This window comes from Moschus berezovskii, chromosome 12, assembly GCF_049115385.1.
Source record: "Moschus berezovskii isolate FMDL1 chromosome 12, NW_MosBer_1.0, whole genome shotgun sequence".
Lineage (NCBI taxonomy): Eukaryota > Metazoa > Chordata > Mammalia > Artiodactyla > Moschidae > Moschus > Moschus berezovskii.
Genome location: NC_142471.1, coordinates 25,705,308 through 25,722,382, shown reverse-complemented (window position 1 = coordinate 25,722,382; position 17,075 = coordinate 25,705,308). Strand labels below are relative to the sequence as shown.

The 17,075-nt window shown below is 44.4% G+C and overlaps 1 protein-coding gene across 1 annotated transcript in view; it reads right to left on the bottom strand.

The window, feature by feature from the left end:
- The window catches only part of STOX1 (storkhead box 1), a 65,900-nt gene extending 50,424 nt beyond the window's left edge, over positions 1-15,476 (bottom strand). Inside the window, exon 1 of the mRNA XM_055424257.2 lies at positions 15,120-15,476. Coding sequence (XP_055280232.1) covers positions 15,120-15,429 — 310 coding nt within the window. The 5' untranslated portion in view covers positions 15,430-15,476. The remainder of the gene's footprint in view (positions 1-15,119) is intronic.
- Between the last annotated feature and the right edge of the window lie 1,599 nt (positions 15,477-17,075).

Genomic DNA, 17,075 nt, shown 5'->3' with positions numbered 1-17,075 from the left:
ACATGACCACTGGAAAAACCACAGCCTTGACTAGATGGACCTTTGTTGGCAAAGTAATGTCTCTGCTTTTTAATATACTATCAAGGTTGGTCATAACTTTCCTTCCAAGGAGTAAGCATCTTTTAATTTCATGGCTGCAATTGGCATCTGCAGTGATTTTGGAGCCCCAAAAAATAAAGTCTGACACTGTTTCCACTGTTTCCCCATCTATTTCCCATGAAGTGATGGTACCAGATGCCACGATCTTAGTTTTCTGAATGTTGAGCCTCAAGCCAAATTTTTTCACTCTCCTCTTTCAATTTAATCAAGAGGCTTTTTAGTTCCTCTTCACTTTCTGCCATAAGGGTGGTATCATCTGCATATCTGAGGTTATTGACATTTCTCCCGGCAATTTTGATTCCAGTTACATCCGAGGCCAGGGGCAGCGGCCGAGAGGAGCTACCCCACGACCGAGGTCAGGGCGGCCACTAAGAGGAGCAACCCCACATCCAAGTGGCAGCGGCTGCGCAGGCACAGGAGGGTCAAGAGGAGCTACTCCACATTCAAGGTCAGGAGGGGGGGCCGTGACTAGATACCCCTCATCCAAGGTAAGGTGCAGTGGCTGCGCTTTGCTTGAGCAGCCGTGAAGAGATACCCCACCCCCAAGGTAAGAGAAACCCAAATAAGACGGTAGGTATTGCGAGCGGGCATCAGAGGGCAGACACACTGAAATCATAATCACAGAAAACTAGTCGATCTGATCACATGGACCACAGCCTTGTCTAACTCAATGAAACTAAGCCATGCCGTGTGGGGCCACCCAAGACGGGTGGGTCATACAGGAGAGGTCTCACAGAATGTGGTCCACTGGAGAAGGGAATGGCAAACCACTTCAGTATACTTGCCTTGAGAACCCCATAAACAGTATGAAAAGGCAAAATGATAAGATACTGAATGAGGAATTCCCCAGGTCGGTAGGTGCCCAGTATGCTACTGGAGATCAGTGGATATATAACTCCAGAAAGAATGAAGGGATGGAGCCAAAGTAAAAACAATACCCAGTTGTGGATGTGACTGGTGATAGAAGCAAGGTTCGATGCTGTAAAGAGCAATATTTCATAGGAACCTGGAATGTTAGGTCCATGAATCAAGGCAAATTGGAAGTGGTCAAACAGGAGATGGCAAGAGTGAATGTAGACATTCCAGGAATCACTGAACTAAAATGGACTGGAATGGGCGAATTTAACTCAGATGACCATTGTATCTACTACCGTGGGCAGGAATCCCTTAGAAGAAATGGAGTAGCCATCATGGTCAACAAAAGAGTCCGAAATGCAGTACTTGGATGCAATCTCAAAAACGACAGAATGATCTCTGTTCGTTTCCAAGGCAAACCATTCAATATCACGGTAATCCAAGTCTATGCCCCAACCAGTAATGCTGAAGAAGCTGCAGTTGAACAGTTCTATAGAGACCTACAAGACCTTCTAGAATTAACACCCAAAAATGATGTTCTTTTCATTATAGGGGACTGGAATGCAAAAGTAGACGTCAAGAAACACCTAGAGTAACATGCAAATTTGGCCTTGGAGTACAGAATGATGCAGGGCAAACGCTAATAGAGTTCTGCCAAGAGAACGCACTGGTCATAGCAAACACCCTCTTCCAACAACACAAGAGAAGACTCTACACATGGACATCACCAGATGGTCAACATCAAAATCAGATTGATTATATTCTCTGCAGCCAAAGATGGAGAAGCTCTATACAGTCAGCAAAAAGAAGACCAGGAGTTGACTGTGGCTCAAATCATGAACTCTTTATTTCCAAATTCAGACTTAAATTAAAGAAATTAGGCAAAACCACTAGACCATTCAGGTATGACCCAAATCAAATCCCTAATGATTATACAGTGGAAGTGAGGAATAGATTTAAGAACACACCTAAGAACTATACAAAAAATATCTTAATGACTCAGATAACCACGATGGTGTGATCACTCACCTAGAGCCAGACATCCTGGAATGTGAAGTCAAGTGGGCGTTAGGAAGCATCACTATGAACAACGCTAGTAGAGGTGATAGAATTCCAGTTGAGCTATTTCAAATCCTAAAAGATGATGCTGTGAAAGTGCTGCACTCAATATACCAGCAAATTTGGAAAACTCAGCAGTGGCCACAGGACTGGAAAAGGTCAGTTTTCATTCCAATCCCTAAGAAAGGCAATGCCAAAGAATGCTCAGACTACTGCACAATTGCACTCATCTCACACACTAGCAAAGTAACGCTCAAAATTCTCCCACCCTGGCTTCAACAGTATGCAAACCAAGAACTTCCAGAAGTTCAGTCTCAATTTAGAAAAGGCAGAGGAACCAGAGATCAAATTGCCAACATCCACTGGATCATCAAAAAAGCAAGAGAGTTCCAGAAAAACATCTGTTCCTGTTTTATTGATTATGCCAAAGCCTTTGACTGTGTTGATCACAACAACTGTGGAAAATTCTTAAAGAGATGGGAATACCAGATCACCTGACCTGCCTCCTAAGAAATCTATATGCAGGTCAAGAAGCAATAGTTGGAACTCCACATGGAACAACAGACTGGTTCCAAATCAGGAAAGGAGTATGACAAGGCTGTATGCTTTCACCCTGCTTATTTAACTTCTATGAAGAATACATCAAGAGAAATGCTGAGCTGGATGAATCACAAGCTGGAATCAAGATTGCTGGGGGAAATATCAATAATCTCAGATATGCAGATGATACCTGTATGGCAGAAAGCAAAGAGAAACTAAAGAGCCTCTTGAAAATGAAAGAGGAGAGTGAAAAAGCTGGCTTAAAACTCAACATTCAAAATACAAAGATCAGGGAATCAGACCCCATCACTTCATGGCAAATAAATGGTGAAACAATGGAAAGAGTGACAGACTGTATTTTCTTGGGCTCCAAAATCACTGAAGATGGTGCCTGCAGCCATGAAATTAAAAGATGCTTGCTTCTTGGAAGAAAAGCTGTGACCAACTTAGACAGCAGATTAAAAAGCAGGGACATTACTTTACAAAGGTCTGTCTAGTCAAAGCTATGGTTTTTCAGTAGTCATGTATAGATGTGAGAGTTGGACCATAAAGAAAGTTGAGCACTGAAGAATTGATGCTTTTCAACTGTGGTGTTGGAGAAGAACACTCAGTGAAGCAATGATAAAACGTGGTCCACCAGAGAAGGGAATGGCAAACCACTCTAGTATTCTTGCCTCAAGAAGCCCATGAGCAGTGTGAAAAGGCAAAAAGATTTGACACTGGAAGATGAGCCCCCCAGATCAGTGTGTGTCCAATATGCTTACTGGGGAAGCATGGAGAAACAGCTTCAAGAAAACTGGAGATACCAAGGGAATATTTCATTCAAGGATGGGCACAATAAAAGAGAGAAATGGCAAGGACCTAATAGAACCAGAAGACATTAAAAAGGGGTGGAAAGAATACACAGAAGAGCTATAGAAAACATGTCTTGATGACCTGGATAACCACAATGGTATGGTTACTCACCTAGAGCTAGATATCCTGGAGTCTGAAGTCAAGTGAGCCTTAGGAAGCATTACTACGAACAAAACTAGTAAAGGTGATGGCATTCCAGCTGAGCTATTTAAAATCCTAAAAGATAGAAAGAAAAACACCAATACAATATACTAACGCATATATATGGAATTTAGAAAGATGCAAATGATAACCCTGTATATGAGACAACAAAAGAGACGCAGATGTATAGAACAGTCTTTGGGACTCTGTGGGAGAGGGTGAGGGTGGGATGGTTTGGGAGAATGGCATTGAAATATGTATATTATCATATGTGAAACAAATCACCAGTTCAGGGTCGAGGCATATTACAGGATGCTCAGGGCTGGTATGTGGGGATGACCCAGAGGGAAGATAAGGGGAGGAGGGAGGTGGGAGGGGGGTTCGGGAGGGGGAACTCATGTACACCCGGGGCGGATTCATGTCAATGTATGGCAAAACCAACCAATATAATATTGTAAAATAATTAGCCTCCAATAAAAAAAAAAGAAAAAAAAAAGTAAAATCCTAAAAGATGATGATCCTGTGAAGATGATGATCCTGTGAAAGTGCTGTACTCAATATGCCAGCAAATTTGGAAAACAGCAGTGGCCACAGGACTGGAAAAGGTCAGTTTTCACTCTAATCCCAAAGAAGAGCAATGCCAAAGAATGTTCAAACTATCATACAATTGAGCTCATTTCACATGCTAGCAAGGTAATGTTCAAAATCCTTTAAGCTAGGCTTCAGCAGTACATGAACTGAGAACTTCCAGATGTTCATGCTGGCACTAGAAAAGGCGGAAGAACCAGAGATCAAATTGCCAACATTCGTTGGATCATACAGAAGCAAGGGATTTCCAGAAAAACATCTACTTCTGTTTCATTGACTATGCTAAAGCCTTTGACTGTGTGGATCACAAAAAACTATGGAAAATTCTTAGAGTGATAGGAATACCAGACCACCTTACCTGCCTCCTTAGAAACTTGTATGTGGGTCAAGAAGAAACAGTTAGAACCAGACATGGAACAATGGACTGGTTCAAAATTGGGAAAGGAGTACGTCAAGGCTGTACACTGTCAGTCTGCTTATTTAACTTCTTTGCAGAGTACATCAAGAGAAATGCTGGGCTGGATGAAGCACAAGCTGGAATCAAGACTGCCAGGAGAAATACCAACAATCTCATATATGCAGATTATACCACTCTAATGGCACAAAGGGAAGAGGAACTAAAGAGTCTCTTGATGAGAGTGAAAAAGCTGGCTTAAACCTAACATTCAAGAAACTAAGATCATGGCATCCATTCCCATCATTTCATGTCAAATAGATGGGGAAACAATGGAAACAGTGAAAGACTTTATTTTCTTGGGCTCCAAAATCACTGCAGACAGTGACTGCAGCCAGGAAATTAAGACATCTGCTCCTTGGAAGAAAAGCTATGACAAACTTTGACAGCATATTAAAAGAGCAGAGACATCACTTTGCCAACAAAGGTCCATATAGTCAAAGCTATTGTTTTTCTAGTAGTCATGTATGGATGTGAGAGTTGAACCATAAAGGGTGAGCACCAAAGAACTGATGCTTTCAAACTGTGGTTCCAGAGAAGACGCTTGTGAGTCCCTTGAACAGCTAGGATATCAAACCAGTCAATCCTAAAGGAAATCATCCCTGAGTACCCATTGGAAGGACCAATACTTTGGCTACCTAATGCAAAGAGCCAACTCATTGGAAAAGACCCTGATGCTGGGAAAGATAAAGGGCAAGAGGAGAAGGGAGCAACAGAGGATGAGATGGTTGGATGGCATCACTGACTCAATGGACATGAGTTTGAGCAAACTCTGGGAGATAGCGAAGGACAGAGAAGCCTGGCATGTTGCTGTCCATGGGACTGCAAAGAGTCGGATACAACTTAGCAACTGAACAACAACAAAGAGCACCCATCTCAGGCACCCCAGGGGGAACAGCATGCAAAGACAGCCTATGTGAGAGCCCAGTGTGTTCAGAACACAGTACCCAGGTCTGGCTGAAGGGAAGTGACGGTTAGTCTTATATGTCAGCTTGCTAGACTATAGACACTGCTGTTCAATCAGATGTAATCTAGGCTTCACTTTGAAACTATAGATGTGGTTAAAGTCAATAAAATTTAAATAAGAGAGATGATCCTTGACAATTTAGGCTTCTATAGTTGAAAAGACTTACGTGCAGAACTGAGGCTCCTCAAAAGAAGACAGTCCACTTATGCAGAGCAGCCTGGGCATGTGCCTGAGAGTTCCAGCCTGACTTTCATGATAGCCAGACCAATGGATTTTAGACTTGCCTTGCCAGCCCTCACCATCATGCAAAGCCAATTCCTTGTAATAAATCTCTTAATATATATTTCACAGTGGTTCTGTTTCTCTGACTGATCCCTGATTGATAAAGAAAGGCAGGCACCTCTCAGAAGACAGCGAGATGGGGTAGAGGGGGAGTTCAGGCTAGACTTGGATTAGAGAGCCTTGCAGCACATGTTAAAGGCTCTGGACTTTTCCTGAAAAGATAATAAGAAAAGCAGAAGAGACTCTAGCAGATAAAGAGCAGAACCATATCTGCAGTTTAGATGCTGACAGTCTGTCCACCTGGAGCATGGGGAATGAACTGGAGTGTCCAGGGCCAGCCAGGAGACAGCACCATAAAAAGGGAGGAAGCCGGAGCCATAATTCAGGTAGGAAATGGTGGATCTTGGTTGGATAAAGCCATAGCAGTGGAAATGGTGAGAAAGGGGTGGGTTTGAGAGACACCAAGGAGTAAGCCTCATGGAACCTGGTGACATACTGGCTGGGGATGAAGCAGAAGAAGAAGAATCCAAGTTGATTTTCAAATTGACAGCACTTTTCATCCCACTGGATCTCAACATACACAGTGGCCACTAGAGGTGCTGCCTCTCATCCACCAGTTGCCAAATCAAAACATGAAGCCAAGGACACTCATTAACTACCCAGATGCAACATTCAGATCACCCAGCTTGATAACAGCAATATGTCTACAAGACACCCTGTTGTAAGCCCTTTGGCTCTTTCAAACTAAACCCTTCAGCTGCTCCTGCCCAATATAAGGGAAAAGGCAACATCTGGCAGAACAAAGCCAGAAAAACATGGCTGGAAAGATCCCGGGTATAAAGGAGGGAGGTGAGAGCAAAAGCTGGGTCAGAGCAGCTGTTTCTGCCATTTCCCAAACCTTGGAATGAACCAAAGGCCTGGTAGGAATCTGATAGGCTCACAGGGAGAGTGAGTGCCGGGCACTAGTTGGTCAAAATTACCAGAGTCTTTACAGGAAACCTGGAAGAACTGGTGGTGACTAGAGAGGAAGGTAAGAAACCCAAACAATACCAGCCACATCACAGGCTTATTCATTCCATTTCCTGTCTGCAAAATGGGCAGAATTATTTCAGGTTACTACTAAACAGAAGAAAAAGAATAATCAAGCTATAAAAGACTGGATACCAAGGTCTGTTTGGGAGAAAGAAGAGATGGAACAGAGGCATTTGTTTTGATGACTGGCTAAATAATCTGTCTGCAAAACAGGAGACCCTGTTTCGATCCATGGATCGGAAAGATCCCCTGAAGAAGGGAATACTCCAGTATTCTGATCTGGTGAATTCCATGGATAGAGCCTGTCAGGCTACAGTCCACGGGTCACAAAAAGTGGGACACAACTGAGCGACGAACACTGAATGATCTTGTCATAACCGTTCATTTCTCTGTGGTCATGATGTTTTAAAAGAGTAAAAGGCAGGACTTAAAAACACCCATTAATGAAGTTTTGTTTCTAATAATGGTGGACAAGATACTATTAGACCAACCCTCTTGCAAAAAACCACCATAAACTTTGGACAAAATATAAAAACTTTAACCTGAAAGTACTCAAAAGCAACCAAAATCAGTAGAAACTGGAAGGGCAGTCCTCAGAAGGATATGTCAATACATAAGTTTCTCATTTTTTATGGTCCTTCACCTAAAGGCAAGCTACATTAGCAGCCAGGACAGGAGACTGAAACTATGGTAGAAACCCAAAAGAAGAAAACCGATCTTACCGGATTTAAGAATCTAGGCCACTTTGGAGCAGCAACAGCAGCAGGAAAGTGATGCTGAAAAGGAGTGAGCCATGGAGGTGGAACCCCAAATTCTAAATATAAACTCATGACTGAACTATGAACTATGCATGCAGAGGGCACAAGCAACCTACCTTGAGAGATTTCAACCTGCCATTTACTGCAGGGGTGACAGAGTTCAGAGATTTGAGCACAGCCAAATTAATTGCTTGATAAACAAACAAACAAACTCTACTGAGGAAATAATAATCCAGAGTCTCTACAACATATGACTCATAATGTCAGAGATATAATCCATAATGACAATCCATAATGTCAGAGATACAATCTATGTCTAGACAATATAAACAAAGTGAGCCATTCCAAAGAAAAGGCAACCAATGAGATTGATCCTGAGATGACTGAGATGGTAGAATTACAAGGAATTTTTTTTTTTTTTTTTGGTGGCCCGTATGGGGATACATGGAGAAGGCAATGGCAAGCCACTCCAGTACTCTTGCCTGGAGAATCCCATGGACAGTGGGCTGCAGTCCATGGGGTCGCTACTAGTTGGACACAACTGAGCGACTTCACTTTTCACTTTCACACATTGGAGAAGGAAATGGCAACCCACTCCAGTGTTCTTGCCTGGAGAATCCCAGGGACGGGGAAGTCTGGTGGGTTTCCGTCTGTGGGGTCGCACAGAGTCGGACACGACTGAAGTGACTTAGCAGCAGCAGCAGCATGGGGATACAAGGATTTTTAAAGAAGCTAGTATACCTATTCTGAAAGATTTTTTTTTAAAAAGAAAACATACTTGTAATGAACAGGTTAGAAATCTCATTAGATAAACAAATTATTTAAAAAATAATCAAATGGGGAATTCCCTGGTAGTCCAGTGGTTAGAGACCTGGCTCTTTCACTGCCAAGGACATATGTTCACTCCCTGGTCTGGGCATCTGAGATCCCACAAGTCTCACAAGGCAACCAAAAAATAAATAATCAAATAATAAAACAACTTCCCATCCATTATTTTAAAAAAATAACCAAATGGGATCTACCCAAAAATAAAAATATATGTCTACACACAAACTTGCATAGAAATGTTCATAGCGTTCTTCACAGTGGCCAAAAAGTGGAACCAACTCAAATAACCATCCACTGATGAGCAGATAAGCAAAATGTGGTACATCCATACAGTGGAATATTATTCAGCCATAAAAACTTAGTACCTAAGACATAACATGAAGGAACCTTGAAAACATTATGCTAAGTAAAATGTACCAGACACAAAACCACATATTGTGTGGATTCCATTTACATGAAATGTCCAGAATAGGCAAATTCATAAAGGTAGAAGGTAGATTACTGGTTGGCAGAGGCTTGGGCAAGGGGAGAATGGGGAGAAATTGCTAGTGGGTACAGAGTTTCTTTGGAGGTGATGAAAATGTTCTAGAATTAGATAATGGGAATGATCGTACAATTGTAAATATATGAAACCCACTGAACTGTACACCTTAAAATGGTTAATTTTATGTTATGAGAATCATAACTCAACTTCTTTTAAAGTAAGGTAAAACATGTGAAATTGGGTAATGAATATGAAACTCTGTACTACCTCTGCAACTTTTCTGTAAATCTAAAATTTTTCCAAAATAAAAAGTTTATTTTAAAGTAATTCTATTTACAATGGAATCCAAAATTGTTTTCAGGGACATAAATTAACAAAAGATATTTAGGACTTAAACACTTAGAAGTACAAATCACTGCCAAGACAAATTAAGACCACTCAGAGAGATACCATGTTCATAAATTGTTAAGATGTCAGTTCTCCCCAGATAAGGGTGACCAAGCATCCCAGTCTGTCTGGGATAGAGGGGGTTCCCAAGATGCAAGACTATCATTTCTGAAACCAGAGCAGTTTGAGGAAAACCAGGATTAATTTCTCATCTAACTTCAAATTAATCTATTGTTTCAATACAATCCCAATTAAAATTCCAGGTGTATTTTTTTAAAAAGACATTGATAAGCTGATTCTAAAATGTATGTGTAAGAACAAAGAACCTAGAGTAGTCAAAACAATTTTGAGGAAGAACAAAGTTGGAGGACTCATAACATCTGATTTCAAGTCTTACTATAAAGTACAATAAGTATAGTATTGGTGAAAGGACAGACTCAAGATGAATGGAAACAGCCCCTTACATATATACTCAATTGATTTTCCACAAAGTTACAAATGGAATTCAATGAGAAAGGTTAGTCTTTTCAACAAATTGTCATGAACAACTGGACACCCATATGCAAAAAGAAAAAAAAAACCCTTCAAACTACACCTCATACCATTCATGTGCTGTGTGCTGTGCTTAGTTGCTCAGTCATGTCTGACTCTTTGTGATCCCATGGACTGCAGTCCTCTAGGTTCCTCTGTCCACAGGGATTTTTCAGGCAAGGCTACTGGAAGGGGTTGCCATGGCCTCCTCCAGGGGATCTTCTCAACCCAGGGATCAAACCCAGGTCTCCTGCATTGCAGGCGGATTCTTTACAGACTGAGCCACTAGAGAACTCACATAAATAGAATGGCTTATAGACATGAATGTAAAACCATAAAACTTCTAGTAGAAAACACTGGAGAAAATCTTTGGGGAATATAAAATGAGTGTAAAATGGTACAACCACTTTGGGAAAAGGTGCCATAAAACTAAACATAACCTACTTAAGGAGTCAGCAATTCCTCTCCTAAGTAAGGACCCAGAAGAAATAAAAGCATAAAAAAAGTGTACAGAAATAGTCATAAAAGTTTTCATATTAGCCATAAACTAGAAACATCCCAGAAGTCCATCTAAGGATAAATGAATAAACCGTGATATACTGACATTAGTAAAATGGATTTCTACTGAGCAATAAAAAGGAACAAATTAATAATGCAACAGAGATAAATCTCAGAAACATTGGGCTGAATGAAGAATCCTCACACAAAAGAGTATATAGTCTATGATTTCACTTATATGAAGTGTTTGAACAAGCAAACTTAATTTATGGTTTACACAGAAAAGTGGTTACTTCTTAGGGTGGGGTCAGAGCTGACTGGGAAGGGGAACTTTCTAGGGTAATGGTAATTTTCAAACTCTGTTGGAAATTTGGGTTACACTCATGTATATTATATGAAAAATGCATGAAATGCTACATTTATGATTTGGGAATTTCACTAAGTGTTAATTTCATCTAAAAATTCCATTAGCTACTGAACCCAACAAGAGGCCCTACTGCCAATTCACGACAGGACTCCAGAAACAAGGAAGAATAGGAGTTGGATCATTCTCTCTCCTCACCATCTCTCCATACCCCACCCCGCCCCCAGCCATTCCCAAAATCAAATAAAGTAAGTCAGACCATTTCTGATGTTTGCCCAACTCTTGTACCATCAGGGCCTACGTATCCTTGAACTATTCCCCCAAATAAGATCCCAGAACAAAGTTTGACATTTACATCTAGCATAAATTACTGGCTGGACTCTACTCAGAAGGAGCACTTGTCATTTTACCTTGATACCTCTGTGCTCAGAGACGTTTCAAGGAGCAGGTAAGAGAGACATGAGGATAGGTGGGGAAATCCTCCCATCACCTCCCCTTCACCAACCTGACAGTCTGATCTTTAGTACCCTTCAAAGCACATACCAGGGTACTCTTGTCCAGCTGAATCAGAGACTTGCAAGAATCAGGTCTTGCAGTGCCCACATCTCACTGTGGGATGCAGAAGACTGTGTGTGAACCAGCCAGCTTCCAGAACACAGGCTCCCACTCAGCTCTCCCTGCTTGAACTAAATATGAAATACACAGGCTGACTCCATTCTCTCCTTGAACACACTCAACCCTGAGTGAAAGGTACACTAAAACAGAAAAAAAAAAAAAAAACTAGAACAGTACCTAGCATATGAATACATTAATGAAGCAAGTATTTTGAAAAAGCCACAGGCATTTTTTTGTTTTGTTTTTATGGCAGTGCTGCACAGCTTGAAGGATCTTGGTTTCTGGGATTGAACCCTGGCCACAGCAGTGAAAGCCCAGAATCCTAACCACTGTGGATCACCAAGGAACTCCCCACAGGCATTCTTATTTTCATTCTCATTCAATGAAAAAGATGAAAGGCCACACTGGGTGTGAAAGAGTTGGGATACCTCAACTATCAATTTCGGAAAACAAACTGGTTTGGCCAAGTGGCCTCCCCTCCCTTACCCCAGGAGGCCATCATTAACCTTTCAACTCCCCAGTGGGTGTGGTCCTCGAGTAAGAACTGATTCATCCAAACAAACACAGGTGTCCCCCACCTCCACCACCTGCAGTTTTGGGAAGCTTCCAGAGCTCAACCCATCAGTTGTTAAGGTCATTTGCTAATTTTTTTTTAAAAAAGAACAGAAACAGAAGACACTTGAGGACTAGAGCACAAAAGAAGAGTTAGCGCCTGGTTATCCTGCTAAAGACCCTTGGCCCCACAGGGAAATACTGTCAGCCTGGAAACTATTTTTCTCACCAGATAAAAGCTGGGGTAGAGATAGTGAATAGGGAAAGAAGATGCACAAAACATGGGAGAAACAAACTCTGCAGGCCTTGAATTAAAATCCGTCCCTGGGGTTCAGGTGACTCCTGTCTGCTTGGCCACAGCAATCCTTCCTCAAATCTTACAAGGCACCATGAGCCTCAGGTTTGGAAGCCTAGGAGAGGGACCCATGGAGCACAGTGTGTTTATAAAACTGAGGGCCGTTCCTCCTTTCCTCCCTGCATTTTGTCTGAGCCGGTTGGCAACACTTCCTAAGCCCAAATGCTCTTATATAGGAGTTGTTGTTTAGTTGCCAACTCATGTCCAACTCTTTGTGACTTCATGGACGATAGCCCGCCAGGCTCCTGTGTCCATGGGACTCCCTCTCCCATGGACCCAGGGATTAAACCCACGTCGCCTGCATTGGTAGGCAGATCCTTTACCGCTAAGCCACCAGGGAACCTCTTATATAGGAGTACATGAGCCTCAAAAAACAAAACAACAAAGAAAAATCTATACCAGAGACCAAACTGATCTGACCAAATTGATTCTTTGTGTCTTTTTCTAACATTTTGCTCTTTCCCACAGGAACTGAGAGTGGAGTGAAAACCTGCATTAGTTCTCAGCCGCTCTTCCTTGCCTTCCTGGAAGCCCATTTTAGCTTCTGGAAGCCAGACCTGCCAGACTTGTGAAAGCGAGTGGACTGAAATTTCCAATATCTTTGAGAGAAATCCACTCCTCCTCCGCTCACCACCTTCTGGGACTCTTGAGGTGGCCCAAGAGCTGCCTTGATGCCGCCTCTCCTGCAATCTGACCCAAGGACCCCCAAATTAGACTAGTAATTAGCGAATACATTTAAACAAACCTCTCTCCCCATGTGTATCCACTGACCAGCATCAAACAAGATCTTCCCTGTTTTGTGCCTCAAAATATCCCAGTAGGTGGTTTTGTACAAATTATGTTCAAATTCTTATTAATATTCTGTTCAGTTCAGTTCAGTCGCTCAGTCGTGTCCGACTCTCCGCGACCCCATGAATCACAGCACGCCAGGCCTCCCTGTCCATCACCAACTCCCAGAGTTCACTCAAACTCATGTCCACAGAGTCAGTGATGCCATCCAGCCATCTCATTCTCTGTCGTCCCCTTCTCCTCCTGCCCCCAACCTTTCCTAGCATCAGAGTCTTTTTCAGTGAGTCAACTCGTCGCATGAGGTGGCCAAAGTATTGCAGTTTCAGCCTTAGCATCAGTCCTTCCAATGAACACCCAGGATCGATCTCCCTTAGAATGGACTGGTTGGATCTCCTTGCAGTACAAGGGACTCTCAAGAGTCTTCTTCAACACCACAGTTCAAAAGCATATAACCTCAAAACTATTCCCTCCAGGAGCCCCCCATCAGGGAAGATGACCCAAAGTAAATACCATTGTGCTGCACACTCTATAGAATACAGTGTCCATCATATCCTGAAGTGTGCAATGAGGCAGCACTATCTAGCAGGTCACCACTGCTGGCTACACCCCGGGTGGCAACATCACAGCTACCTCTGGCTTAGCACAAGCCCTCTCTATTTCACCCTCAGGTCCAGACCCCAACTCCATCCACTCCTTCTCTGCAATATGCTCTGTGCTCACCCTTTGAAAGGGGGATGGGGGAACCAGAGAATGCAGCCGCTAATTCAAACCAGAAAAACCGAGGACACAGGACTGAAAAGAGCTTTTCATCCAGCCTGTCTGAAAGACCCCTTCCCCTTTGAGAATTTTGGTTTGGCTACTTGGTTCACTGCTATCAAAGCCAGGAACCTATTTTCTTCACTCCTTCCTGCAAGTAAAAGGAGATGAAATGTGTGTATGTGGCTTAGCAAATGAGCTCTTTAGGGAAGAAAAGTGGGGGTGGGTAGAGGTACCACACAGAATTGGATGCATGGAGGTGAGAAGCCAAGGTTCAACCTCATTGACCTAGGATGTAGAGACATCACCTCTGAGCAGATGATACACAACATCAAGTACCTCATGCTATCCTGCTCCCTTACACCTGGGGACTAAAACAAATGTATTTTATTTGCTGTTCCTTGTTCTCCTCCTCCTCCGAGGATGATTTATGGGTTGAGACAGAGAAGGGTTCTTTGGTAGGAGTCAAAATTGAGGGCTGGAACAACTGGTGACTTGTCAATAGCACACCATCAAATGGTACTCACAGCCCGACATAAATGCAGACAGAACCAGGCTGTTTACAGGGAGCTGACACCCACATGAGTTTAGTGGGTAACAGAGACCACTCAGTGATGTGGTGGCTTATGTTCTTAATGAGAAGCTATTTTACACAAGCAAAAAGCTGCTGTCTTCTAACAAATGGACTCTGAAAAGACTGGAAAGGGGGAATTCTCTCTATTTAGCTAATGCGACGGGATGTGTCCAGAACGCCATTTGTCGTTTCTTTTTCCCTAGCAGTTAACGACCCCAAACCCTCCACTAGGCTCTGTTCCAAGACCACCACACCACCCAGTACAGCAGGGCAGGAAAACCACAGCCTGTTGTCCGCTTCAAGCGTGTAATTTGAAACAAAACAAACATCAGCCAGTTCACAATCGGCAGATTCTGGCCAGCTCCTGGTGTACAATCCCCATCCATGAAGCCGGGGCTGAGGCCGCTATCTCCTGACCGCACAGCTCCGGCTCCCCGGGCCCTAAACCTCTCTCCCTAAAACATCACTTCTCCAGACTGAAAGTTCCTTCGATCAGGAACCTGTGCACTTCACTGCCTCAAAGAGTTGAGGAATGGAGACACCCTAAAGTTGGCCCAGGGCAGCGTCCAGTCATGTCTTGTTGAAGGTGGAAGCTCTTGTGTCCCAGCAAGAAGGAACGTCTCAGGACAGTCCGTCTCCAGCCACTCTGTCTGCGCTCCCAAACCCGCACCCTCCACCGCCAGTTCCCGCCCCAAAGGCCGGGGCTCAGTCCGGCAGCTCGCGCCGGACGCTCTCCCCTCCGGGCCCCGCACTCACCCACCGCCAGGATGCGAAAGCCCCGCGGCGGGCGCAGGGCCCGGCGACACCAGGCGTCGCGCAGCACCTGCAGGCTGGCGGGAGGCGCATGCACCAGCAGCACCCCGCGCCGCAGCCAGCCCTGGAAGGCCAGCCGCGAGGCGGCGCGCGCCAGCCGCGAGTTCCAGAAGCAGCGCGCGTTGGCTCTTCGGAAGGCGCGGAACACAGCGCGCCCGCCAGGCTCCTCCGCACCCTCCGCCTCCTCCTGCGCCTCCAGCCTGCACAGCACCAGCGCCAAGGAACCTGGCGTCAGTTGCACTGGCCGGGCCATGCTGCCTCGGCGGCGAGGGCCCGCAGCTTCGGTGCGCTGGGGGCCGCCGTCTGCGGGAGGGATCGGCTTACTGTGCGCGACGCCTGCTGCCGGGGGAACGGGGCTCCAGGGGGCGGGGTCGATGTGAGCGCCGGGCAGGGGGTGGGGCGGAACGCGCAGCCTGGGGACGGCCACTGCTCTCACCCGAGAGGCGGCCAATAGGGGTTTCCAAGTGCTGAATTCCCAGGTCCTTCTCCATAGCCCAAACCAATCCCCAACTCGCACTCCGGGGGACTCTCCGCTTCCCTGCTTCCCGGCAACCCGGAGCTCCTCTTCCCCCATGGGCCGTCACTGGGGCTTTATCCGGCCGGTGGGCGGGGGGAACCCGCAGCTCTCGAGGAACCAAGCTCCCTCCAACTGCGGCGCGAACGGCAGGTCAGGGTTCCGCAGAGCCCGGAGCACGAGGATGGCCGCCTTGGCCGTGGCTTTGGGATCGCCCCCAAGAAGACGCCACGAGGGGTGGACTCCCTCGGGTCAGGAGTTAGGTCTCCGTCTGCTTCTAATCACTTTGCATAAGTTACTTTCCCTCTGTGACCTCCGTTTACTCTCTAGTAAAATAAGGAGTTGGGACTCAATTCTAAGAACCTCCTTTTTCGTGACTTTCTGAGGTTCCAGTGTCTGGTCCCGTTCCTGGGTTATCCCATTCACTTGAAGCGTTAAAGGGCAAAAAAAAAAAAAAATGATCCAGAGGCTCCATCTCGATCGGCTGGCAAGGCGCTGTGATGAAATCCGTGGGATTCAGGCCTCGGTTGGGATGGGGATTCAGACAAGAATCTGTACCAGGAGTGTACCGAAAGAAATTTGTGATCGATCTGTCACAGCAGACTCTAGCTAGTGCCTCGCAGCATGAGGGACAGTTCAGATGCTGAGGAGGAAGGCTGGAATCCTGACTGCTGCACTGGGTGAGAGCTCCTGGGGGTAAGAACAGAAAGGAATGGAAGGCAGTCTATATAATCAGCACTTTAAGAGGGAGCAGACAGAGGGGCTTGAGGAGACCTGGGAGTCAGTCCAGATTCCCACTCCCTCAGCTTATCAGTTATCAGTAACAACTACAATAATTTGAGATAATCTTCACCTTGCTCCTAGTGAGTCATTATCAAGGTAAATGATAGGGGATGTTAATAGCTAGAGCTAACATATACTGAACACTGTATGCTGGAGGCCTTAATTTCACAACTCCACGTTAACTTCTCTTAGTATCTCTCCCTCTCTCTATTTTTAACAGATAAGGTAACTGAAGCTAGGTTGGATTCAGAAGCACTTCCTGGTCATACAGATAGTAAGAAATGGAGTCAGACAACTTCCAAGTCAGGGCTCCCTATGACAAATTAAGTCTGATGCAATTTTCAGTTTAAATAAGCAGACAAACATGAGACAACCATCTCACATTTCATTTCTGACTGAGATGGATAGATGGATAAATGAGCCCAAATGAACTAAATGTCTGTCTGTATAGCCAAGCTCCTCCTCTCTGTTGTGAGATGACATTACTGTGTTTCCCAACCTGGGGAACCATGACTTTAATCTTTCTATCTAGCATCTATGACAATGTCTACATTGTCTATGATATCTCTATATTTCTAGTATCTATGACATGATAATGATGA